Raw genomic sequence first — 26,260 nt, 5'->3', positions numbered from 1 at the left:
AGAGAATGACTTGATGTGTGGGTTGAGCAGATGTATACACAGATGTATCAGAAGATGAATTGTTCTGGATTCTGTCAGAGACAGGAAGTCAGTGAAGAGGACACAGGACAATGTGCTGATGCTTTTTAATTTTTGATAATAGTCGAGCTGCTCACGATGAACTGGAGCTTTTTCTATAAACATCACCTTATTATTTTCAGTAGAATGCATTTGTTTGTTTGTTAAGTCACTCAATGCTGACATATGAATAATCTTTGAAAAAAACATAAATTCAAAAGATGAACCAATGTTGTATCTCCATAACTCTTTAAAATTAAATTATTCTGGAAAATACACCTAAAAACACATTTTTAATTACACAAAAACAAGAAAAATATCATATCTTCTGACAGCTAAATATGTAATATTTGGTTTGTTTTCACAGCGTTATACTTCAAACAATATTTACAGAAATATGCTAAAATTTATTATTTTATGTAAAATAAGTATGTTACACAGGGCAGCACGGTGGCTCAGTTAGTAGAGCTGTTGCCTCTCAGCGAGAAGGTTACCAGTTCAAATCCCAGCCTGGGACCTTTCTGGGTGAGTTTGCATGTTCTCTCCGTGCATGCGTGGGTTTTCTCTAGGTATTCCGGTTTCCTCCCACAGACCAAAAACATGCATGTTAGGCTCATTGGTAACTTTAAATTGTCCCTATAGGTGTGAGTGAGAGAGTGAATGGTTGTTTGTTTCGTGTGCCTGACTCTTGTACACAGGGGTCACTGGTGCCCACTGTGACCTGAAAAGGAAGAAGTGGGTAAAGATAATGGATGGATGGAAGCATGTTACACTCTATATTGTTTTATTATTAATATTATTATTTTATTAACATTTACAAATATGTGCTTTTATATTGACGCTCATGCAAAGTGTTTCCGGTCTGGCCTGTCTGGGACAAAAACGCATTTCCGCCAAGAGATGGCGCTGTGGGCCAAAAACAACGTCGGAACAGTGGTGTCAAAGTTTAGTACAGGAACGAGATTTTACAGGTAGCCTTAAAACGTTCTCCTTTCATTACAAAGTGAGGTAAGCAATTGATAAGTCGTTATTTTCTTCAGCTATGAACATTAATTATGGCGTCGTCACGGGTTTCTGTTGTCATCGTTGAAGTCGCTGTTAAACACAGACGAGCTGTTTTTGATACGACAAAGTCGAAATGCAGAAATCACGAACTCGCTGTCGTTTCTAAACTATATTTCGTCTTCCTTTATGTCTTCGCGGACAGCACACCATGATTTTTTTTTAGCTAATATTTGTTTCATCCCTGTTTATAAAAAAATGTCTTGTTCATTTGGAAGAAGTTTATGGGACCGCTCTCTTCTTCGCTTCTGTCTCTGCCTAGATTTTTAAATGTTCAAATTTCTTAATGCTGGTCGAAACGACACATAATTTATTATTAAACACATGCTTTAAATACAGTTGATATAAAGTATATCCTGTTCTTGGAGGTAATGTTTCCTGTTGATTTTCCACCTGTGGAGGACACTGAGCTGGTGTCTGCAGCTGAACTTTACCTGTCGTCCTTGAACGCAACACCATGCACTAACTTGTGGTTTGAGTCTTCCCAAACCTCAAAGGTAACACATGACTTTTATAGTTTTTAACTAAGAAAAAGGTTAAAGAACTAACATAATAATGAATAAACTTTTTTTTTGTACAATTAAGGCATGCTTTATCCTTCTAAAAACAAAAAATAAAACAAAGATCTATACATTTCTTTCTCATGAAACAAGTGAAATGATCAAATTTGGACCTAAAAATAACGAATTGTTTATATTTCTTCACAGAACCAGATAAATTATTGGCTTGAGTACCAAAAAAGTTAATATTAATTGTTCACTGTTGTTTGTGATTACAATAAAACTGTATTCTATATAGAGACAGTGAGTCACTCAAAATTTGTTAATTTAAATTTGTCTGATTTTAGCTGTGATTTTTAGATAACTGTGTAAGTAATATACGCAAGGAAATTATTTAGTATTCTGAGTTTGATTGCGTCACCTGATTCTTTCTGTAACACTGGAATTTTTACATAAAAGTTAAAATCTTCCTTTCTGCACAGATTGCCATAACAACAGCCAATATAAGGCCGTTGCAGCTGTTCGACGATGACCATCCTGCCCGTGTGCTTCTGGCACTCCATCCTCCAGAAGATCCATCACAAGGTTTTGAGGTACACTTCTCTCGATGGACACCCCAATCCAGAAAACGGCTAACGCCTGCTGCTCTGTGTTCATCTTCCAGTCGTGGCTTTGTACCTGCGTGACAAATGGTGGCGTTTGGATGATGTGTTGCGGACATCCAGTAAATCCAGAAGTGGCTTGGTGGTGGTCAGTGTGCCAATTGTTTTTTTTCATATGAAAACATCACAACCATTTAGTGGTCAAGTTTAGATACGTTTTGTGACTTTGTTTGGTTTAAAACTTTGTTTTCACAGAAAAAAATAGCTTGGGAGTAATTTTTGACCCAGTAAAGGTTTACAATATTTGGTCAAATCAGCATGAGGAGTTTCAACCATGCAATTACTGCCTTTAGAGCAGAGGTGGGCAACATTTTTTTTTTCCAAAGGGCCACATCAAGAGTTTTAAAGCAATCAAAGGGCCCCCTACTTGGAAAATTAATTTACTTTATGACAGATAATCTAGAAGACCTTTTTCAGGCTTTGTCATTAGCATAGTTAGCATGCTTTATAAAACCCATCCAATATCCTTTAGGAACATAAGACAAACGGTATTCTGTAAAATGGCTCTTGTGACGATATATTATACACGTTAGCTTAACATGTTATACATGTTAGTGGGAATATGCCAAACAAAGTTATATATTTGTATTTCCAAGTTTTTAAGGTTCAGTCTAGTTCTGGAAACGATTTAAAACATGTTTTAATTAAGATGTTTAATTTAATTTACTTAAGTCTTGTTAATAAATTGCTGTTTTTTAATCAATCTTTAAAAAAAAAAGATAAGATTGTTTATTTTGTAACTAAAGATATTGGGGGGACCTGATGGAGATTGTCCAAGGGCCACTTTTGGCCCCCGGGCCTTAAATTGCCCACATCTGCTTTAGAGCATCCTTAGCTGCATCATTTTTATGATCTCCTAATATCTAAATGTGCCTTCAGGGTTACTTATGCTTCTGGTTATGGATTGCTGAGGTAATCTGTAAATTGTCAGATTACATTGACAATCAGAAGCTTCCATTGCGCTGTGACCAGCGAGCCATGCAGCCGCATTTTGAACGGCCAGTTTTCTAAATTCTTGTCCTTTTTTGTGTTCACATCTTACAAAACTGATTTCTTGGCTGTGCATCTTATCTTATCGCCCACCTCCGCCCGTAAATACTCACCTCTTCTCTTTTTGTACCCACTTTGCCGTGCAGCTGACCCCATGGTTGTGATTTAATCTACGGGATTACACTTTTAAAATGAAGACACACAGATTTGGACACATTTTTAATTATCATGAATGTGGTTTTAGACTTGGACACGTTTTCTGTCAAAGAGCTTCCATGCAGCTGTAAAAATACAGATTGAGATGGATTTAAGACACCCAAGAAAACTTGCCACACAAATGTTTTGAACATGTTTAAAACTCAAGTGATATAACTGCACACCTCTGAGACTCGCGTGAGGGAACTGACAAATGCAGTCAAGACTCCATTTTAATTTATTGTTCCTGTTTTTATTCAGAAGTTTGCTTCTTTTGTTTTATTGATTCAGTCTAGTCCTCTGAGGAGCTGCCCTGGCTGTTAGTCTCATTCTGTTTGTGTGGATTGGTGTGGATTTTTATATTGGAGATTAAAACACACAAGAAGTAAAACCAGTCCCAAACTGTCCCGTCAACAGGTGCAGTCGACGACGGAGAGGGTGATTGTGTTCCTGCTCAGTCAAGTTGTGGAGAGACCTCCTTCACAAGGGGAGGTGTTGTTCTCCCTGCACCCCCGCACGGAGAGCTGCAAAGTGCTGTGGACGGACAACCAGGCGGTGGGCTTCTACACCATCAAACACAAAGGTGAGGTGGAGGGAGATAAAACCACGTAATGTGACATAACGCACACAAACATAATCTGACGGAGAATTAAAAGAAGTTCAACATTTGAAAGGATTCTGCCCGAGAAGTTGTGCAGCGCAGAAAAACAGGGTTTTTATTGTCAACACGATACATTTTGTTTGTATTTTGCTTTATTAGACTCAACCTCAAGTATCTGTAGCTGTAAATCACGTAAGTTTTCATTAATTTATCATTCAACCATACAAATATCAGTAATTAAAGTTTATTTTGCAGTAGCTTTAAGCACCACAAAGCTCCGCAGTACCTGCCCAGCTTCAAGCAAACACACTGCAGTTCATTCAGGGGATATTTAGGAGCTGAAGAGCTTTACAGTATGACAGCACTCAGGCTCAGGCAGATCCATTTACATAAACTCTGTTGTGTGTTTTGACAAAGGCCAGACTGAGGGCTGTGGAGTTTTAGTTTCTATTTCCTGTTCTTATACAAGCAAATCCTGCAAGTGTTGGACTCAAAATTGCATTTCAGTGAGAAAGTCTGCTGAGATCTGCGTGGTCTAAAAGTCGTTTCCTACACCTCCAACCTCCAGTGTCAGTTGATCTGCACATTCAAGCTGGCAGCTTCTAGTACACTAAAAGCAGTGGTGGGCACAGCTAACCCAAAATTTAGGTTTGCAAATGCTAAACCCTTAAACAGGTTAAACATATTTGCGGAAGCTAATGCTAAAGCGCTAATCCAACAAAGTAAAGTCAAGTCTTTTGGGTGGTTTCTTTTGGTTGAAACGTTTCATCTTTCATCCAAAAGACTTCATCAGTCAGAGGAGCTGCAACAAACTCAGTCTTATAAATAGCACCTCCTCATAGTGGGTCAACTACTATGATGCCATGACTGCCTCAAACAAGTTGGAGGGATAGGGCGGACTACAGAAACCACCTGAGCACCATCAAACTGGTTGACCCACTATGTAAAGGTGCTGTTTCTAAGACTGTTTGTTGCAGCATCTTGGACTGATGAAGTTGGATGACAGATGAAAAAAAAAAGAAATTGTCAAGAGGACTTGTTAGATTTTTCCGCCTGGATTATTGAGCATGAATCAGACTAAAGCTCTTAACTTTTATCATCCACTGCTGTCGATAACTATGTAAGACTGTCTGCAATGTGACAACGCTGTAAGTGAACACAACGCAAAATGGTCCATAAATCACAAGTAAAGCGTTCATGTCCCGTTCAGAGGTGAGCTTTCAGAAATTAATCTTGTCTAGGCCTGTCACGATAAACAAATCAATTAATCGCACGATAAATGAAAATTATCGACCTCATTTTCATTTATCGGCTTTATTGTTTCTTTATGTCTCTCTCTTTCTACCGAAGATACTGGATGACAAAAGGCTCAACTCTGGTGCTCTTCACTGACCCCTCACTTTCTCTTTTCTCTTTAAAATCTATTTGAACCATCTAAAATTGCGATTTTGGATCGATAAAAGCAGTTAAGCTGAGAAGCTAAGCTACGAGCTAAGCTAACAGGCCGACCTCGGGGAAAAAACTGTCTTGACGAAGCTCCAAAATTCACAGTTGAAACCCGTGCCTTCATGTAAAAAGTTGTTTTTCTCTGCATAAATAAGCTGAGAACTTGTTTACTGATTTTATTTTTATTTAAAGCTTTGTGTGAAAATGCTATGCTAAAGAGCTCAAACCGAACTGAAAAAAAGGAGAGACCGCTCTTGACATGTCATGGGGCCTCCCTCTCATTTTTCTTAAAGAGACACGCTGCTCTCTCCCTCACTATCCATCCTTCGGTTCAAACTGTCTTATTCTGCTATCCGGTGGTGAAAAAAAGGTACTACACTCAAAACAAATTAACCAATATTTCTTCTTAAATTTTACAATAATTACTAATTATTATCAAATTTCAAACAATATTATCGTTTATCGCAAGAATTTCTGAGACAATTAATCGCCCAGCAAAATTTGTTATCGTGACAGGCCTAAACTTGTCCATCTGAACCAAAGAGGCTGAGCATCACTCTGCTGTGCTGAAACAGAGTGATGCATTCAATGTGTGTCGGACGTCTCCCTTGTGTCATTTACTATAAAGAATTAACTCACTTTAACAATCCTCTTTGTGGTTAACTATTTTTAAACTAACTACAAAGCTGCTGTGCGTCATCATCAATATTCTCTCTGTAATTAATCTGTTGTTTAATCCTGCGAGCGGGCCATCACAACTAATGTCATCAGTTCATCAGTTGAGACGCAGCTCCCCACACTGCAGGAGAGAGAAAAAGACAGACGGCGTCACAGCAGCAGCAGTGTGCCGCCTTTTGACTTGAGTTTCTGCTACTTTAGTTCTTGTAATTAAACATGATTAACACAAAAACACAATCATTTGTATGCCCCAGATTAAAGCAAAGCTGCACAGGAGGCTGGGTAGCCTTGTAGGAATTATGTGTGTAATGTTTCTGTTTACGACGTTTCTGAGTGTTTACGACGTTTCTGAGTGTTTACGACGTTTCTGACTGTTTACGATGTTTCTGACTGTTTACGACGTTTCTGACTGTTTACGACGTCTCTGACTGTTTACGACATATGACGCTTCTGAGTGTTTACGATGTTTCCGAGTGTTTACGATGTTTCTGAGTGTTTACGATGTTTCTGAGTGTTTACAATGTTTGAGTGTTTATGATGTTTCTGACTGTTTACGACATATGACGCTTCTGAGTGTTTACGATTTTTCTAACTGTTTACGACATATGACGCTTCTGAGTGTTTACGATTTTTCTAACTGTTTACGACATATGACGCTTCTGAGTGTTTACGATTTTTCTAACTGTTTACGATGTTTCTGACTGTTTACGATGTTTCTAACTGTTTATGATGTTTCTGAGTGTTTACGATGTTTCTGAGTGTGGACAACAGTTGTCCGTGTTAATGTTTGGTTCAGGTTTGGTTTGACATTCATGGTGAAGTCTCTGTCATTGGCTGTAAACTGGCACAAGTCAGAGGTTGTTTCCAGTACGTATAAAGGGGTTAGCACTGTGAAGGCGGTGATGTCACATTGTTTCGTGTGTCACTGTTGTTCTGTATGCTTTTTAGGAGGTTGAGAGAGGTCTTCAGAAAGCTTGAGCGGATTTAAAGTTACTGTAACTCAATTTATTGGACGTTATTTGGTCTCCTAACGGTTTCCAAAGTTAGCGAAAATGCTAATCTGTTTAACAAAAAGTTAGTTCCATTATTAGCTGTTAGCAGATTAGCAGAACTGTGCCCACCACTGACTAGAAGTAATATCTCAGTAGGAAATGACTGTAACTAGTTGGCAAACAGCAAGAGTCTTAAGAATGTCTCACAATGTTTGTGGATGTTCTTATGAGTCTCAGAGTGTTGCAGTCCTGTTGCTTGAAATTTGAACATGTTCAAAAAAGTCATTGTGTGTCTCAAACGAGTGGAATAGATTCATGTTGACACCTGCAAGGGAGCTCTTCTCTGACAGAACACAGGCCCAGGTCTAAAAACCACACTGATAATAAATAATTATTATTGGAAAACTGGTTCAAATTTGCCCATCTTCATTTTCCAAGTGTACTCCAGAAGATTATATCACAACTGTGAGTGCAGCTGTTAAGGTGTAGGTGGACGTGGGCAGTTAAACAAATAGCATGACATAGAATACAGTTTTGTAAGTTGTGCACACAAAAAGCAACCTTTTTTTTTCCTCCAAAATTGGCCGAGCCATAGCTTGTTGCTCACTTGGTCAGAAACACTCAAAAACTGAAAATGTTCAGATCTTCTCACAATTTTGAATCAAGTTTGAGTGCAGCCGGCATCCAACAGTCGCAGCACCGTGAGATACGACTTTCACTGTAAGTAATAAATCCTGCTAACATTAAAACCAGAATATTTTACTCAAAATTCTTGTTTCATAAACATCGAATGCATGTAAAGCCTATAAGACTGTGTTTACTTCTTTATGTACCAAAAGTAACCTGATTGAATCCATAAACTTTTATAAAACAGTGATTACTGCTCAAATCTTGGTGTTGAGTAATGAGGTTGCTTTAAAAGTTATTTTCCTGGCGTGAAACATCAAAGACAGGAATTAGACCTGCGCGGTCAGCTGAACGTTGTTTTAATGAAAGCTGTGACCCCCTCCTGTGCTGGTTCAGGCAGCCTGTGTGACACCTGGAGCAGCTGCTGCTACCTGCTGCCCGTCCTGGACACGGTGCTGGTGAGGAGGAGCTGCAGGAGGAGAGGCTTCGGCCTGCAGATCCTGCAGGATTTCTGCTCCTCGTTCTCCTCCGAGGAGTTTCTCGGAGTCAGCTCTCCGTTATCATCCAGCATGGCAGCAGGTCAGCTGAAGTCTTCCTGTTTATCTCCTTATTTAGGTCATATCTTCATTTCTTTCAGTCTTTTAGCTTCCTTTTTGATGCTTTGACCATTTGTACAGTTTTTTTCAGCGCTCGGCGATCACTCTGCAGTTCCTCTAGTTGTGTGAATGTTTATGAAGCATTCACTCTATTGTGATCATTTTTCTTCCGTACGTTTTTTGACGCAATTCTCGTCCTGCAGTTTTTAAGCTACTTCAACAGATCATGTATCAAAACGTTCAGCTCTTCCAGGACAATCCTGCTATGACTTTGTGGATTGGTGCAACTTTAGCTTTTTGAAACATTTAGCCTTTTCTGCCTTTTTTCCTCATAGAAAATGAATTGAGCTCATTTTACATCCTTCCAATCTTTGATCTATTTACAACATTTTACTGCTCCTTTCACATTTTGTTCTGCTTCAGCTTCCTTGTGCAAATTAAACATTTTTTTCAGCTAGTTACAGCTAATTTCAGCTGGGGGGGGGGGGGGGGGGTCAGCTGTTTTTGTTCTCCTTTCAACTTCTTTTTGCTAACTACAACATTTTTTGTGCTCTTTCTAACATTTTTCTGCTCCTTTCAGCTTATTTCTACTTTTTAAAAAATCTTTTTCTACTATTTCAGCTACTATTTAGCTGTTTTATGCTCATTTTACCTTTTTCAGCTAATTCCACATTTTTGTACTCAGTTCAGTATTTTTCAGCCTAATTCATCTAAAATATACTCTCCATTTCCTTCTTGTAATTTAAGCTTCTTTCTCCCTTTTGAGCTACTTTTCAGCTGATTTTTATTTATTTTTTGCTAATTTCAGCTGTTTTTCCAGATCATTTCCACTCTTTTGTGCTCATTTCTATTTCCTTCAGCCTAATTGTGCAAACGTTCTTTCTACTTTCTTCTGCTAATTTAAGTATGTTTTAACTTTTCAGCTACCTTTTTTTTTTAAGTATCTTTTAGCTTATTTAAGCTGTTCTCAGATACATTCAAGTTTTTCATGGTAATTTCTGCTACTTTCAGACTAATTAACTTCTTTATGCTAATTTCAACTTGTTATGCTTGTTTCAGCTTATTTCTGCATTTTTTGGCCATTTCTACTATTTCAGCTACTATTTAGCTGTTTCATGCTTCTGCTTCCCTCTTCAGGGGTCGCCACAGCGAGTCATCCTCCACCTCACTCTGTCCTCTGCATCCTTTGCCCTCGACCTTCATGTCTTCTCTAACTGCATCCATATAGCTCCTTTGTCTTTTTCCTGGCAACTGCATTTCTATTTAGCTGTTTCATGCTAATTTTAGTTATTTCAGCTAATTCCACTTTTTTTTTTAACTCTTTTCAGCTCTTTCTGCTTCCTTCTGGTTCTTTAAGCTTTTTTTCTGCCTTTTCAGCTACTTTTTAGCAAATATTTAGTTAATTTCAGCTTTTTTTAAATCAGATTTTCTAATTTTGTGCTCATTTCTGCATATTTAAACCTAATTCAGCAAATGTGTTCTTTCTGCTTTCTTTTAAGTATGCTTAGTTTTCCTCTTTCAGCTGCATTTCAGCATGTTTTTTTTTTTTTAGGTAATTTCAGCTGTTTTTCTGCAAATTCTTCTGCAATAAGCAGTCACACTCCATTTTTTTAGGAAATGCAATTCATCTTGTTTTCATCGGTTGTCTGAATATTGCACTGACTGCATTCACCACACTGGGAACAACTATCAGACTGTGGCATTTTAAGCTGAGCCCTGAAACTTATCAGACATAACAGATGTTAGAAAACAAGCTGAAGAAAAAAAAAACCATTTCTTATCAATTTTCCACATTATTTTACAAACCAAGTTAATGTTAGTGCTAAAAGCTTCTTATTTCTTAGCTCAGATTCCAATTAATCTGACAAATGTCATATGTGTGGATAACATCTGGGTCAACATCCAAAGTAACCCAGTTTATGTTTCGTTCCCAAAATGTTTTTCCTTATTGATATAAATTATTATATTCTTAGTTTAGTGAATATAGTATATTCTTAGTTCATGACTCAGGATCTTACTAAAGTTTTTCTTTACAATTTGTGTGTTTGTTGGATGTAACTGGGACCCTATGTACATAGTTTCGTCCCACTGTATCACGTGTGGTGTGTATGACAAATAGATCTCTCTGACGCTGACTCCCTAAATAAACAGCATGTGATGTGTAGATGTTCATGAAGAACGAGGATGCCCTCAAACCTGAGTGCACAAAGTAGCAGGAAACACTGCAGGGAATTACTTGTTCTTGTAGCTTCTTTTTTCTGCAACCGAACTGGACGGTGCAGAATTCAAACTGGTTGTTGGGGATAACAACAGTGAATAAAATACATGCAACAAGTCTGAATGGAGACGTTTTGTGTGGATGTTCAGTGATCAGGAGGTTCCTGCAGCAGCACGACCAGCATCGGGAGCGTCTGTACGAGGTGGAGGCTCCGGGAGGCTGGACCCAGCGCCGGAACATCTGGCTCAACATTCAGCTGGGTCGCTACTCGTCCAAGCAGCAGGTGAGACGTTGTTTTATCTAAGATTAGCGTACAGAAGGTTCTCAGCATTCCTTGTTAGAACCTAACGTATTAAATTCATTTAACATCACAGTCATTTTAATCAAACCTTAAGTGATATCGCACAACGTCATGACTCTCAGCTACCACACCAGATTTTAGCAAAATATCTCTTAAATGTACAGAGTTGAAGCCATTTTTGTGTTTGCTAAGGTCATTTAGCTAAGGCAGCCATCTTGAATTGTTTGACTTCAAGTTCATCAGTTATATGTTCGTCCAATGATAACTCTCTTTGAGTGTCATTTAAATCTGTCCTGTGCTATCAGACCGGGTTGATTACAACTAGTTAACGACTACATTTTAAATATAGATGTTGCACAATCTATTAGCAGTCATAAAAAAATGTTTGGGATGAGTCTCAGCTACTAAAACACAAAATTTCAGGTCAATAACTGTAAAACTGACTGAATTATAGCCGTTTTTATGTTTTCTACAATGAGTTAGTTGTGGCAGCCATCTTGAATTGGGTTAACTGATTGTAGAGAATATTTCCTGAATGTTTTATTACAATTCATCCAGTGGTTCATGAGATATTTTGTCAACAGACCAATGGGGTTGCAAAATTTGATCCTCACCTCAGAAATGTCAACAATTCGGATATAAAAATTGTGTAGAATGTTTTAGAAATTGAACACTTCAGAACATTCCTGGTGATGATAATGATGATGAATGAGGAGCAGTAAGGCTGCAGGAAGCTGATTCTAAATTGTAGGCTGTGAAGATGTACTGAAACTAAAATTAAATTAAATGACGGCAGTTCTTTTGAAGCTGTTTGTCTCCATGCAGGAATGTGGGAAGGACCTGACCCCTTTCAGCATCTGTAACATGAACACTCCCCTGGTAACAGCCTCTGCTGAATGCTCCCCGGGCAGCGAGATCTCCGAGACAGGATGTTTTTCTGCGGCCCACTCCAACGAGCTGGATTTGAATTCTCCAAACAGGCCTCGAATCGTGGCTCAAACACTGAAATCCAAGATTGTTTCATCAAGAAAACACAGCAGAGGGAATTCAGAGGGAACACAGAAACTGTCCAAGAGAGCCAGAAGAACAAACATCAACTTGTAGTAAAAATACAAACTGTTTATGATGAGCCCAGATGAACTGTTCACACACACATGTGATTTGTATAGATAGAACTTATTGGAAACTTTACTTTGTGTAAAAAATAAAAAAAGGATTGTAAGCTCAATCATCCAGGTAGATAGCAATAAAAAAGGTTGCATCGTGTCATCTAGACCAGTTTCTGTAAGTGAGAAACGTTTCGTCCCCCATCCAGAGGACTTCCTCAGTCTACGACCTGCTAACCAGATCTGCCCCATAGGTTAGCCTTCACTGCTGTGTTTCAACCTCATATCCAAAATGTTGGAATGTAATGTAATGTAAATGAAAATTATTTACAAACTCATAAACCTATATTTATTTCATAACAGTACAAATGGTACTAACTGGTGGTACTAACTACTTGTGCGTTGTTGGTGCTATTTTAGCCATTCATGTATCAAAACATTTTGGCGCAGGAGTGGTGGTGCAGAGGTTAGAGAAGGTGGGCCTGTGATGGGAAGCTCGCTGCTTCAAATCCCGGACCGGGGCCTTTCTGGGTGGATTTCTGGGTGGGTTTTCTCCGAGTACTCCGGTTTCCTCCCACAGACCAAAAACATGCATGTTAGGCTGATTGGTAACTCTAAATTGTCCCTAGGTGTGTGTGTGAGAGAGAGAATGGTTGTTTGTCTCGTTTGTCTCCATGTGTCCCTGTGATGGACTGGAGACCTGTCATGGGTGTACCCCGCCCCTCGCACAGTGATTGCTGGACATGGGCACCGGCGACCCCCGTGACCTAAAATGGAAGAAGTGGTTAAAAGATGATGGATGGATGGATGGATAGTTCTCTGTGGTGACCCCTGATGAAGGGAGCAGCTGAAAGAAGAAAACAAATAAACACATTCAGCTCCTTAGGCGATGGCTGCTGCAACTTTTGGATTATGTGACATATACTTTCCAAAATGTTTAACTATATTTTCAAAAGCTTTCCCAGCAGAAATACACGGAGATGTTTTTAATGCCTTTAAAATATTCTTTATAAAAAAAAAATTGTCTTCAAATGCAATTTTTTTTTGCTAGTTTTTCTACTTTTAGCTAACGTTTTGCTTCTTTTAACCAGCCTTTTGCTACTTTAACTTTCTCACTACCAAAAAATGGCTACTATTCACTTTTTGCAACATTTGTCAAGCTATTTTTAGCTAGCATTTATTCCCTTTTAGTTTTAGCAAGTGTTCTGCTTCTTATCATTTAAACTACTCCGTTTCAGCTTTTTCTGCAAATTCAAACCAACAGAGCTTTTACTCCCGTATATTTTTTTTACATTTTTTTTCTGTTTATATTAATTTTGTTTAAATGTTGTTGTTGTTGTTGTTGTTGTTGTTGTTGTTGTTGTTGTTGTTGTTGTTGTTCTCAATGCAAGCAAAACGTTTTTACGTCTCCGTTCAGGCCGGCGGCACCAAGAGGCGTCAAAAACGAGCACACCCCTTCATACGTCGCTGCACGTAGGAACAGGAAGTTTGGAAACAGGAAAAATCTGAGAGGGGAAGAACTTTCTGTTTTTATTTATTTAAAGATGAGCAGAATTTATCACAACGAGTCTTTACAGAACAAACCTGTACACAATGAGAGATATGACCGTGTGTGGTCCCCCTCCTCATATGAAAGGTAATAATTTAAATTTGAGCGTCAGACAGCGCCAAACCTCAATAGAAAATTATATATTTTTTCTGTTTTTACTCATAATATAAAACAAACCTTCATTTACATTCGACAAAGGCTGATTTTAAAGGAAAAAATAAATACGGCTCTATTCGGCAACGTTTTGGTGAACATATTGCGGCGTTATCTCACCAATAACAGCAGAAACCATGAACGTAAACAAATGTTTTTATTTTTTACTTGGATTTTTAAAACTAACAATAAGTTAGGCAGCATTATGACGACATTTTTGTGTCGCTCACAAGGTTTTCTGAAATAATGGATATTTATAATTCTCACAAATTATGAAATACAACTTCTTAGACACTGATTGTGCACATATGTGAACTAAATGTGATTTAAAATATCTCCTTAGTGGTCCTGGGCTGCTGCTAGAAGGAAAGCTGCTGGATGTTTCCAGACATTCAATTAGTGATGTCAAAGGTCAAAAGGTAACTAATACTACCACTATTATTTTTGATTAATATAACCATAGTGATGACAAAGTTGAGACATTGTGTAGATACTGTAAAACATGTTTATTCATTTTATTCACCATCATATTTAGTCAACATAAATGTGAAAACAAATGTATTGTTTCATTTTTAAGAAAAAAAAAAAGTGGGTTATTTTGGAATTTATGGCAGCACATCTGAAAAAATGTAGGATAAAGCAACAAAGGGTTGTAAGTGGTTAGAATAAGAAACAGCCGAAGGAGCATTTTTCAACTACTTAGGTTGATTGGCAACTGGTCTGTAAGAGGACTTAACGAACGTCTTGATTCATGTTCAATAATTCAAGTAGATCAGTTAGGTCCTCTCGATGGATTCTTCTTTGTTGAGACGTTTCATCTTTTATCCAGAAGATGAAGTTTGCCATAACAAATGCTGTTTAAAGCTCGATCGTGAAAATCCAACCAAGTTAAGTCAGATCATCTGGATGGTTTCTTTTTGTTGTTGTTGAAATGTTTCGTCCTTTATCCAAAGGACTTCATCAGTTTGAGAAGCGACAACAAGCTCAGTCCCACAAGCAGCACACTCACATAGTGGGCCAACCAGTTTGACGATGATAAGATGGTTTCTGGGGCCCACCCTCTCCCTTGTCGACTCCTCTGCGGCAGCCATGGCCAAAATGGTTCCAAACGTCGAAGTTCAAGCTCAATAATCCAGGGAAAAATCCAACCAAGTTAAGTCAGGTCATCTGAATGGTTTCTTTTTTTTTTGTTGAGACATTTCATCCTTCATCCAAAGGACTTCATCAGTCCGAGGAGCCACAAGGGGGAGAGGGTGGGCCCCAGAAACCATCTTATCACCAGAAAGGTCCACTATGTGAGTGTGCTGCTTGTGGGACTGAGTTTGTTGTGGCTCCTCAGACTGATGAAGTCCTTTGGATGAAGGACAAAACATAAAAAAAAAACATTCGGATGACCTGAATTCACTTTTTTTGGATTTATTTATTTATTTTTTTACCTGGATTATTGCGCATGAACTTTGATATAACATACAAACAAAAAGCTTCTTGGAAACATTATCCTGAAATGAAGCCTCCTTCTCTGGATCAGTTTATTTAAAATGGACTGAGGTAAAGGGGGAAGCTGTATGGGGGTGCAGTAATTCCTTTGGTATGGGCAGTTAGTGGGACACCATCAGTATATAGTTTTTAGAACAATATAATCTCCCAGAAGATCCATGTCTGTTGAAAAGCTAAGATCTTACATCAGCCAAGAATGAGACGACATTCTCTCCAAAAACTGGTCTCCCCAGTTCTTGGATGTTCACAGACTGTTGTTAAAAGAAACAAGGGATCACATGGACCTGGAACAACTTTTGTGAGATGTGTTGCTGCCATCATATTCTAAATTACCTTTTTTTCTTCTAAAAAATACAATAAAAATATAATTTCTTAGTTTAAACATTTGATGTGTTTATATTCCACTTTGAATAAAGCGTGGGCTTGTGAGGTTTGCAAAGCATTGCATTTAATTTTTATTTACATTTGACAAATCCTCCCGACCTGTTCTGATTACCTTTTCTAAAAACAACAACAACAACAAAAAAACATAAAAGGTTGAGATTCACTGCTAAGACTAGAAGTTTAGGTAATATCAGTGCAAACACATCGAAGTGTAAAAAAAGGATCAAATTAACTCTAGCTGCTCTTGGCTGTCCTGCCTCCTTCACCTGTCAGGTTCGTTTCTATGTGATTTACATCAAACCCAGTCGCATCCACCAGAGGAAGTTTGATGCCAGTGGGAAGGAAGTGGAGCCAAACTTTAGTGACACCAAAAAGGTCAACACTGGTTTCCTCATGTCCTCCTACAGTGAGTTTATTCTCCGTCTCCTATATCCCTGCATTTAATCAGTAATACTTAACACACTGACTAAATGAATCATTTTTAGAGTTCTTAAGAATCTTCTGATACTCTTGGCTCTGCTAAACATGTTTTTTTTTGGTATGTGTATGGTTAAGAAGATTTTACATCCCTCTAATATGTTTTTAGCTTAAAAGTATGTTCTGTGTGCACAGAGGTGGAGGCTAAGGGGGAGTCGGACCGTCTGACTGAAGAGCAGCTTTCTGCGATGATTAACAAATCTGAGCTGGTTAAAATCACCGACAAGCACCGACCGTCTGGGACATGGGCCTTCTGGTACCCAGAGTCGGAGATGGACAAAACAGAGCTGGAAGCGGGACAGGAAGTACGTCTGAAGACCAGAGGAAACGGTCCTTTCATATGTGAGTCTGCAGAAGCTGCTGTTTTACTTTGAACATGTTTTTTTTTATATATTTTTTTATATTATTTCCATTCATGAACACTTTTACTAAAGAGACTTAATACAAGTTTGTAAGGTGAGCTAACATCTAAGCTATTTAAAAATAATTTCATAATGTAAAGTATCCAGTACTTAAAAATAACTAATTGACTGTGAAGTTACTCTTAAAAAAAAAAAGTTTTAATACAGCATATAAAATGTGCTTGTTGCGATTAAATCTAAAATAGGTGCCTATTTGTTTAAAAGAATAAAGAGAACAACTTTGTACTTATTCACTTTGGTTTCTGCAGACCTGCACCTATATTTGTAATAACTACCTCATCTTATTATAGTTTTTTGCAATAGTTGTTAAAAGTAAGTCAGTAGTCATAAATGGGTTTTAGAAAATAGTTTTGTGATTGCAGCTTTATGTTTCCATTTTTCCTTCCTTTAAAAGTCATAAAGACCTGTAACTAATTATAATTAAATAAACCCCTCACAATATTATTTTAAAATTGATTAAAAATAAAAATAAATTAAAAACATTTTGTATTATGCACAATTCTGCCTCATTTGGGCTTAGTTTTTGATAACTAATGAGACAACGTAATAAGTTGTCTCTTATTAATCATGCACGGTTATATTTAACAAATTTTAAACGGATAGTTCTGCCTTTTTGTAGTGGGATTGTTCGGAATTGCTATGAGCAATCAGTGTCTTACCTGAAGTAAACCGATTGTTCTCAGTTTAACAAATGAGTGAAAAATTTAAAAACAAGACCACGTCTCGTTTGTTTAAAACAACTTGAAGACAAAAACCATCAGATATCGCTACACCTTGTAACTTTCACATAAATAAGTGAAGTTAAACCTCTGTTTCAGTCAAAACCTCAATAATGCAGAACATGAGGGAGCAACTGATGGCTATCTGTCTTGTTTTCATTTTACAGACTTTAAACAAGTCTGGGTTTTTGTTTCAGAGTCAGAGTCAGAGTCAGAGTTTCTTTATTGTCATTCGCACCTCATGTGGTACATGTGGTGGAACGAAATTATGTACACAGGGTCCCAGTTACATCCAACAATAAAATGTATAAGAAAAACAGTAATAACATCTAAGATATGAACTAAGAAAAACATCAACTAAATATACACTAAGCACTCATAACATAAAACATTGAACATCAGCACAAACATGAACATGAGTCTGTGAGCAGATGTGCACGCATGAACACACCAACATTGAAACAGATCAGCAGCAACATGAAACAGATCAGCAGCAACATGATATGGTTTTTCACAGTGATTATTCTAGTTAGAGATTCATGAGTCTAACAGCCTCAGGGTAGAAGCTGTTCCTCAGTCTAGTGGTTCTACACTTAATGCTCCTTAACCTCCTTCCTGAGGGGAGTGGGGCAAAAAGTGTGTGTGCTGGGTGGGTGGGGTCCTTCATGATGCAGGTGGCCCTCTTCCTGCATCTGGAGGTGTAGATGTCTGTGATGGTGGGGAGGCTGATTCCGACAGATTTCTGTGCAGCCTTCACCACTCTCTGCAAAGCTTTTCTTTCTGCAGCTGTGCAGCCTCCATGCCACACATTGATGCTCGAGCACAGGATGCTCTCCACTGCACACCTGTAGAAGGAGGTGAGGACTGAGCTTCCCAGACCAGCTCGCCTCAGCCGTCTGAGGAAGTAGAGTCTCTGATGAGCTTTCTTGATCAGGCTGGTGGTGTTGTTGCTCCAGCTGAGGTTGTCATTCATGTGTACACCCAAGTACTTGTAGCTGGAGACCACTTCCACCGCAGATCCTCTTATGTTCAGGGGGGTGTAGGTGTTTTTGTTCCTTCTGAAGTCCACAATCATCTCCTTTGTCTTCTTCACATTGATGTGAAGGTTATTCTCTCTGCACCAGCTCTCCAGGTGTTCCACCTCCTGCCTGTAGCTGGACTCATCATTGTTTGTGATGCATCCCACCACCGCTGTATCATCTGCAAACTTTACAACGTGACCAGGCCACAATTCAACATATTCTTACATTTAAAGGAACATAAGACCCGTCCTGTTGTGACATTTATGCCTATTATCATTTAAAACTCAACGTTTTTGATGCTTTGATAATCTTTAACAATTGTTTTTCTTCATCTCCAAGTTTCTTTAGCCAAAGTGGATGGTGGAAATGTGACCAAGTGTAACTTCGCAGGCGATGAAAAGGCCGGAGCCTCATGGACAGACAAAATAATGGCCAATAAGGCGGATGCCGGCGATTCTCAGCAGCCCGAAGGAGGAGGACAGGGAGCAGAGGAGGATGAATGGGTGAGTTCAAAGTCACATCAGATAAAATCAACAGCTGGATTAGAAATGTGCATCTAATTCGGAAATATTTAGCCCATATTTTCCTGCTAATTTGTGGAAATCTTTCTCAAAAATTTCTAAATATCAGCTGCAAACTGCATGAACATTTTCAAACAGCTGTGATTCTGTGATACTTTACTTATTCAAAACAGGAAGTGGTTTATACATCATTATTGTAAAAATAGAAGAAATCATGTAATATCTAACATTACTATATATGAAATATTTCAGCTGTGCTGTTAATTATACGAAGGTTCAACAACTCTGTGATTATCAGCAAACTGTTTGGTAGTCCTAGTTGTACACCATATCAGAGTGAAATTAGGAATTACATTTCACTTTAGTAAGTGACAAACTTATAAAGACTTGTGTGCCAGCAAGCTAGAAAATAAATCTAAACTATTAAAAAGTTTCAAACTGTAAGTGCCAGGTTTATTTTAAAAGTACATTAAAGTACTAGTACTTGCTTTATTTATACACATTTTAAGCAGTTACAGGACCAAATAAGACATAAATGCAATCACAAGACATAGAATAAAATAAAAGAATAGAGCAACATAAAATTAATTTGTTTATTGCGGACTTGCTCTATCGCGGTTTTTCAAAATAAGACTGGACATGACACACAATTGGCTGATGATGGATGAGCCGCACGATCGGCATGGATTGTTTATTTAAAATAAATTAGTTTAAATTATTTAGCACCTGCTGCACATGTGTGCAGCCCACACTGCAGGATAAACTTCCTGTTGCAGCTGATCAGCTGTTCACCGCACAGAGTGAAGAAGTGGGCGTGGCCAAGAGCGCTTGCAGGCGGCAGAGCAGAGGAGGCAGGGAGCTGAAATCAAGACATTCTGTGCTCTTTTAGAGAGTTTTATCTTTGTACAAATGCACGTTCAAGTAAAAGAATACTCAAATCACGAGCAACGTTATGTTTTAGTGTTAAAACCGTCAGTATTCAGCACCAATACATCAGTTCTGATATTGTTCAAAGGGCAAAGACACTTTGCTTTATAAATATTTAGTTTAACCTACAGTAAGAATAGATCATCTCTGTGTAGCTGTGATAACATGAAAACAGCCAGGATTCACTCACACAACAGACGACATTATCTGTGGATTTCTTTAAAGTGGACCTTTTAAAAAAGTGATTTTGTACAGTAAGTCCAGCAGAACATGAATCTTTTACACACATTCCCCTTGGTTGTTTTTTTGTCAACGCTCAGATCTAACGGACATCCCTAAAGATGGCAACTCATGTCTTTTTCTTTTTGTTTTATCTTTTGCGGATGAACTGGGACGAGTTTATTTTTTCTACAATCGTTGCAGGATAATTAAAAATCTACGGAAAGAGTTGGTTCTATAGGCTGATGTCGCAATGATTCCTCTTTTTATTCCTGTTGAGTTTTAACATTTTTCACTGTAACTAGCTATTATAATTGGTGCTACAAATGCTTAGGCGCTCCTGAAATGCCCAATAATGTCCTGCCATTCCCAATTTCATCGTACAGTATTACTTTACGCATAAACAACAACAAAAAAATAAATAAATGCTGTTCTATTTTAAGAAAAATAAAAACATCAGCAGTCAAAGCCTGTTTGTTTCAGGATGTCGGAACAATTCCTGCCAGGTAGATTTTTGATTAATCAGCACAAACACTGACTCGAACCCGTTTTGAAACATCAGCTTCGGTTACAAAATATTTCATATAGCAACCAAAGGCGGCAGCTACATTTTCTGAATGGATTAAGATTTATTTAGATGTCAGTTTTAAACAGATGCTCTTTATTTTTATGATCTGAAAAACAACCTGATTATTCTGACGGGAACGGTGCAGCAGAATCCATCTGTGGCTGAATGTTGTTTCTTTGTCTCCCTCAGGATGATTGAGGAAACCACCTCCTCTCATCAGCTCTACCTCTGGCTGGATGTTAAGCAGTCCTCTGGCCTCCAGGCTGAAAACCGTACGTCACGTCCACAGCTTGGGACAAAAAAACACTTTCTCTCTGTCAGCGTTGTGTACTTTACATTTCTCTTCTTGTATTCCCACACACTCGCACGCTGCCATTATTTACCTTTCCAAATTGGAAGACGGATAATATTTAAAGCCTGTTCCACATGAACAGCTGTTTCCAGTTAAAAAGCTTTGTCTCACTGCACATTTTTAATTTTCTTTAGCTTTCGAACTTACAAAAACATCTGATTATCATCTGTCCACGACTAAATGATTTCTACAAAAGGCTTGAGTGTGATCACACTTTTATTCAATTTTAACAAATAAATGTTTGATAACTTTAACCAAGAATACAAACATATAGGTAACTTCTGACCTTTGGGTCCGCCTATTAAAGTTCCCATTTATTGTTAAAATGAATCGCAACAGTTCAGTGTTTGCTCATGGAAGGCTGTGATGTGAACCACATTGTTCTTAAATACTAAAACAACCTGGGGTGTTTAAAGCAATAACATACTTGGTGTTTTTTTTTTCTTAAGCTTTTAATGTAGCTTATTGCATGTCTTAATTCATATATAGTTCTTGTTTTTTATTCCCAGCACCAAGAAAAGTTGCTTTAGTTGAAGAAAACCACATTCTGAATCTGCTCTGATCATGTTGTGCAATCAAAGTAAAATAAATCTGCTTTTATGATTAAATCAGCGACTCTAAGTGAATCTGCAGTGCAGCGATGACTAAAGAGTTAACTGAAATGTTCATTTTATGACCATTTGCTTTGAATACTGTTGAAGGTTTAGAAGAAAGAAAAAAAAACAAAGAAGAACTTCTGTGTTTGGTGTAAATTCTCTATTTGCATAAACTGAATGGCTCATGTAAGTGGGAATAACGATTAGGGGTTTGGTTTTCAATTAATGCATAAAATGTCCTAATAATTTAAGGCTTAGCATTCCTTCAAATATTGCATGCTGGTCATCACCTTTCAGATCATGAGAAATAAGTTGTAGCCATTTTGGGCAAACTTTGAAAATAACTCAAATCATGTCAAACTATATATTGTGACTAACTCAGCTACTACCACACTAAATTTTAGCACAATTGCTGCAAAATTGACGTTATCTGTAGCTATTTTTGTGTTTTCTAATGGGTCTAATATGTCAAGTTTATTTATGTAGCAGAAATTTAAACAACATTGATCAAAGTGCTTTACAACAAACAGAAATTAAGTAAAAAATACAACAGGTGGACAAAAAAAAATGGCGGAAAAGAAATTACCATATTTTTCATATTATATGGCGCATTAAGCAAAACAAGTTCATTTTGACATATTTTTGAGTTCCATGTACCACATAAAATCGGTTTTAGGTCAGTAAGCACAGAATTAATACATAAGGCGCACCAGATGATAAGGCTCACTGTGGATTTTTGAGATATTTAAAGGATTTAAGTGTTCCTTATAGTCTGAAAAATACGGTAATGCAAAGAAGCAGAAATGTGAAGGAACTCAAACTGAACTGGAATAAAAGCAAATGGTAAAAGTGAATTTTCAGACGGGCTTTGAAACACTGGAGCAAGTTGTTCCTAAAGTCAAGAGTTGAGTTGGCTGTGGCGGCCATCTTGAATAGGGTTAGACATACATCCAATGATTTTCTGCAAGTTTCCTTAAAATCCATCCATGGTTCATGAGATATTTTGCTAACAGACAGACTCTCACAGATACACCTTAGCTATTTGGCTGCTGGAAAACACCACAAGAAATGTTTGTTTAACACAATAAGAATGTTTTATTTCAGAACTTTTCCACCTAAACGGCAACAGTGATGATGATTAATCATCTAAGACGCTCGAGGAAACGTGCAGAAGTTGTGCACGTCTAAAGATCAGCAGCAGGATTTGGGGCGCTGCTTTGAAACTTTTTGATTTAACCTCATCAGAAGGGAAGAAACGGATGTTTAAAAAAATAAAAGCATTCAGTTTGTGAAACGTTTTGATACGCAGGCAGCAGCAAACAAGACAAAACCTTTTTGTTTTCATAAACAGACGAATTTATAATTACCGGATGTAAAATCCGCTTAAAATTAATAAACAAAGTTAAGTGTTTATAGTTGTATCACCCTATAAATAATGCATAATAATATTTACATAAACAACGCCGCACGCCTTACAGTCTGCAGCACTTCATGGTTCATTCGGGTTGCCATGTTGAACCCCATGCAAACCTTTAAGTTCTGGTTTACAGTCGTCTGATGAGCCGAACCGTCAGAACCACGGATGGATGAAGCGATAAACGCTGCTTCTGTTACTCCAAGTGAGCAGTCTCTCTCTCGAACCACTCCAGGATGATGGCTTTGTTCTCGCTGACCCACTGGATGTTGACCTGGGTTTGCTCTATGGCCCGCTGCCCGGTCATTAAGGCACCGTCTATCTCCGAGTTGATGAAGTGCGTCAGCTGTCCACACAAACACACAATCAACGCACAACGTTAGGACACCGACCCACAGAGGACGTTTCTGAACACATTTCCGATTTCTGTCTCAGGTTTTGGGCTTTGCCGGACTTCAACCTGACATTACTCGAGTTTTCAGCCTTGAGACTTCAGCTGCGTCTGTGAACGTCAGCTGCACGTTCAGATGAAGATGATAAATGGAGCCACTTGAGCTAACGGGGTTGACTAAAGGTCAGAAGTTAAGCTCTTGTGCCCTGCAGGGACTTTACCTTCTGCAGATACCTGAGGTAGACAAAGCAGCGTATGGGCTGAAATTTATGCAATTACAACCTGAAGTTGAATTCCTGTTTTGAAACTGAATTTAATGGTTTGTTGCGTTGAAAATTCAGTTTTATAATTCAGTTTCAATTTCAAAATTCAGTTTGTTGTGTCACACGTCCGGGTCTTTCCAGAGTAACTGAACGCAGATTGACAGATTGATGTTTCACGACATGTCGTGCCAAAAAGTAAAGTGATGGTCTGCCAAAAATCGATTGGCGCCGCGGGAGCTTGCACGAGAGGACCCGCTGTTTCAGTTCTTCGCAATTTAACAAGATTAACCCCTAAAACTATTGTTTGTTTGCTCGAGCTTATAGCAAAGGTGTGTCTCGGTTTACTTTTTCCTTCATAAATGAACTTTAATGGTCAATAAAACCTTTTTTTTTTTTTTTTGGCAGCCTGCCAAAAATCGATTACGGCAACAAAAAATTGATTATGGTTCATAATTTAACAGAATTGAACAAACAGGCGAAATGACCTGAGTGAAGTTGGCCCCTCCACCTTCTTCAAATCAAATGAAATTGGTGTCAAGCAATTGTGCTGCTCTGTGCAGCAAAAATTTTTGTTTGTGCCGTTATCATTTTAAAGATATTAATAAATGTTTGCAGAGGTCATGAAAGGTCAACCAGCCCCCCACTTTTTCAAATCAGACAAAACTGGTGTCAATCAACTCGGCTACGTTTGTGCAGCAAATATTTCCGTTTGTGCTGCTTTTACTTTGAAGATATTAATGAAAGTTTAAAGGTCAAAAGGTCAAACCCCACCCAAACACAAACACACACACACACACGTTATTCAAATCTAACAAAATTGGGGTCAAAAGTTTGTGCTCCATTTGTGCTGGTTTGTGCAGTACAATTTTTGATTGTGCCGCTAACATTTCAAAGTTATTAATAAAAATGTTTCCAGAGGTCGTCAAAGGTCAACGAAAATCTGTTCATGAGGGTTAGGGAACTGACCTTTAAACTTTCATTAATATCTTCAAACAAAAGCAGCACAAACGGAAATATTTGCTGCACAAATGTAGCCGAGTTGATTGACACCAATTTTGTCTGATTTGAAAAAAAAAGGGGGGGGGGGGGGCTGGTTGACCTTTCATGACCTCTGCAAACATTTATTAATATAAAATGATAGCGGCAAAAACGAAAACTTTTGCTGCACAAATGTTTGACACCAGTTTTGTTGGATTTGAAGAAGGTCGCGGGGGTGGGGGGGGACTTCACGCAGGTGGTGAAATGAAGCTTTTTTTGACCATTAAAGTGCATTTATGAAGGAAAAGTAAACGGAGACACACCTTTGCTATAAGCTCAAGCAAACAATAGTTTTAGTTATTAATCTTGTTAAATTTCGAGGAACTGAAACAGCATATTGGGCAAGCTCCCACAGCACAAATCGATTTTTGGCAGATCATCACCATTTTTTGGCACAACACATTTCGACAAATGTGCTGAAAAGGAAGTTGTTTTTCTATTTTTCTTCTTTGTGTTTTACTGCCTTCTTGAGAATGAACCACATATCTACATTTCCTTAAAGGAAGTTTCACTGATGGGGAAACGTCAATCTACGATTGATTACTCTGGAAGGACCTGGATGTGTGACACAACAAACTGAATGTTGAATTTGAAACTGAATTATAAAACTACATTTTCAAAGCAAATTAATTCAGTTTCAATTTAGTAAAATTGTTTCAAAACGGGAATTCAAATTCAGTTTGCGATGGCGTAAGTTTCAGCCCATAGTATGGCAGCACCTTACGTCAATGAGCAGAAACCGACCCTCCTACAGAATACATTAAAAGGCCAATAAGTCCTTGAAGGAATGGAATTTTGATGGTTAGCGAGAAAAAGTAGATAATTATTTGAAACGATAAAAATTATGGATGGACAGTTGAAAACCTTAACTAATGCTAACATTTAAACACTAAAATGCTCAAATTAACTTCATTTTTAATAATTAAAATAAAGAAGAAGTGAATTAACTAAGAATTATAAGAGTTACTCATAAATAATTGAAGCTAAACTATCTAAATATGGATGAAAATTTCAAAAACTAAGTTATGGATATGAAGCATTATTACATTTCCCTAGAGAAGCTCCATAAATGTAAAAAATTGATCAGATTTAAAAACAAATCATAAAAATTCAATTACTTAACTTTTGACTCAAGGCTCAAAGGTGAACAAAACATAAGAATGACTCATCGTGGGTCTACGTCACGATGATCTCTGTCTGATAAGGTTATCTGGGTGTTTCTGACTTGCTTAGTGCAAACTGAACATGCGTTTCAGCTGATGCCACAATTAGAACTTCAAGATAAAATGAATAAATTACCTCAGCGAGTTCAAACGGTGTGGAAAACCTGCTGGTTACTCCCTCTAAAAGGCCGGCTGGACCACTGGAAACACAACAACAGTAATAATCAACGCACAGGAAATAAAAATGGGAAGAATAATTCTGGTTATTTATACTGTAAAGAAACTAAAGGACCCAGTATATGAAAATAAAATGTTTTTAATAGGGATGCACAATATTATCAGCATGGTATAGGTATCGGCTGATATTAGCGATAAAATATCAGACATTGGCAATTTCATCAAAATAACTCACTGATATAAAAGGTGCTGTTTCTATCTATCTATCTATCTATCTATCTATCTATCTATCTATCTATCTATCTATCTATCTATCTATCTATCTATCTATCTATCTATCTATCTATATATCTATATCTATATATATATATATATAT

The 26,260-nt window shown here is 37.8% G+C and overlaps 3 protein-coding genes across 3 annotated transcripts in view; 2 read left to right on the top strand and 1 right to left on the bottom strand.

The window, feature by feature from the left end:
* The first annotated feature begins 1,490 nt into the window (after positions 1-1,490).
* Positions 1,491-12,029, top strand: fam169b (family with sequence similarity 169 member B). The gene is made up of 7 exons (XM_037682658.1): positions 1,491-1,616; positions 2,102-2,204; positions 2,284-2,369; positions 3,884-4,049; positions 8,207-8,389; positions 10,774-10,907; positions 11,751-12,029. Exons 1-7 carry the CDS (start codon positions 1,491-1,493, stop codon positions 12,027-12,029), a joined length of 1,077 nt encoding a protein of 358 aa, XP_037538586.1.
* A 1,474-nt stretch (positions 12,030-13,503) lies between these two features.
* On the top strand, positions 13,504-21,038 carry arpin (actin related protein 2/3 complex inhibitor). The gene is made up of 6 exons (XM_037682657.1): positions 13,504-13,667; positions 14,077-14,152; positions 15,888-16,020; positions 16,227-16,433; positions 18,594-18,757; positions 20,679-21,038. Exons 1-6 carry the CDS (start codon positions 13,576-13,578, stop codon positions 20,685-20,687), a joined length of 681 nt encoding a protein of 226 aa, XP_037538585.1. The 5' UTR covers positions 13,504-13,575; the 3' UTR covers positions 20,688-21,038.
* A 1,827-nt stretch (positions 21,039-22,865) lies between these two features.
* anpepa (alanyl (membrane) aminopeptidase a) overlaps positions 22,866-26,260 on the bottom strand; it is a 28,306-nt gene continuing 24,911 nt past the window's right edge. Inside the window, exons 19-20 of the mRNA XM_037682655.1 lie at positions 25,843-25,906; positions 22,866-23,197 (exon numbers count right to left, since the gene is read on the bottom strand). Of these exons, the coding sequence (XP_037538583.1) occupies positions 23,048-23,197; positions 25,843-25,906 (214 nt within the window). The 3' untranslated portion in view covers positions 22,866-23,047. The remainder of the gene's footprint in view (positions 23,198-25,842; positions 25,907-26,260) is intronic.

The sequence above is a fragment of the Nematolebias whitei genome, chromosome 10 (genome assembly GCF_014905685.2).
Source record: "Nematolebias whitei isolate Nwh7 chromosome 10, NemWhi1, whole genome shotgun sequence".
In the NCBI taxonomy this organism is placed as follows: domain Eukaryota; kingdom Metazoa; phylum Chordata; class Actinopteri; order Cyprinodontiformes; family Rivulidae; genus Nematolebias; species Nematolebias whitei.
This window is presented reverse-complemented; position numbering and strand designations above follow the sequence as displayed.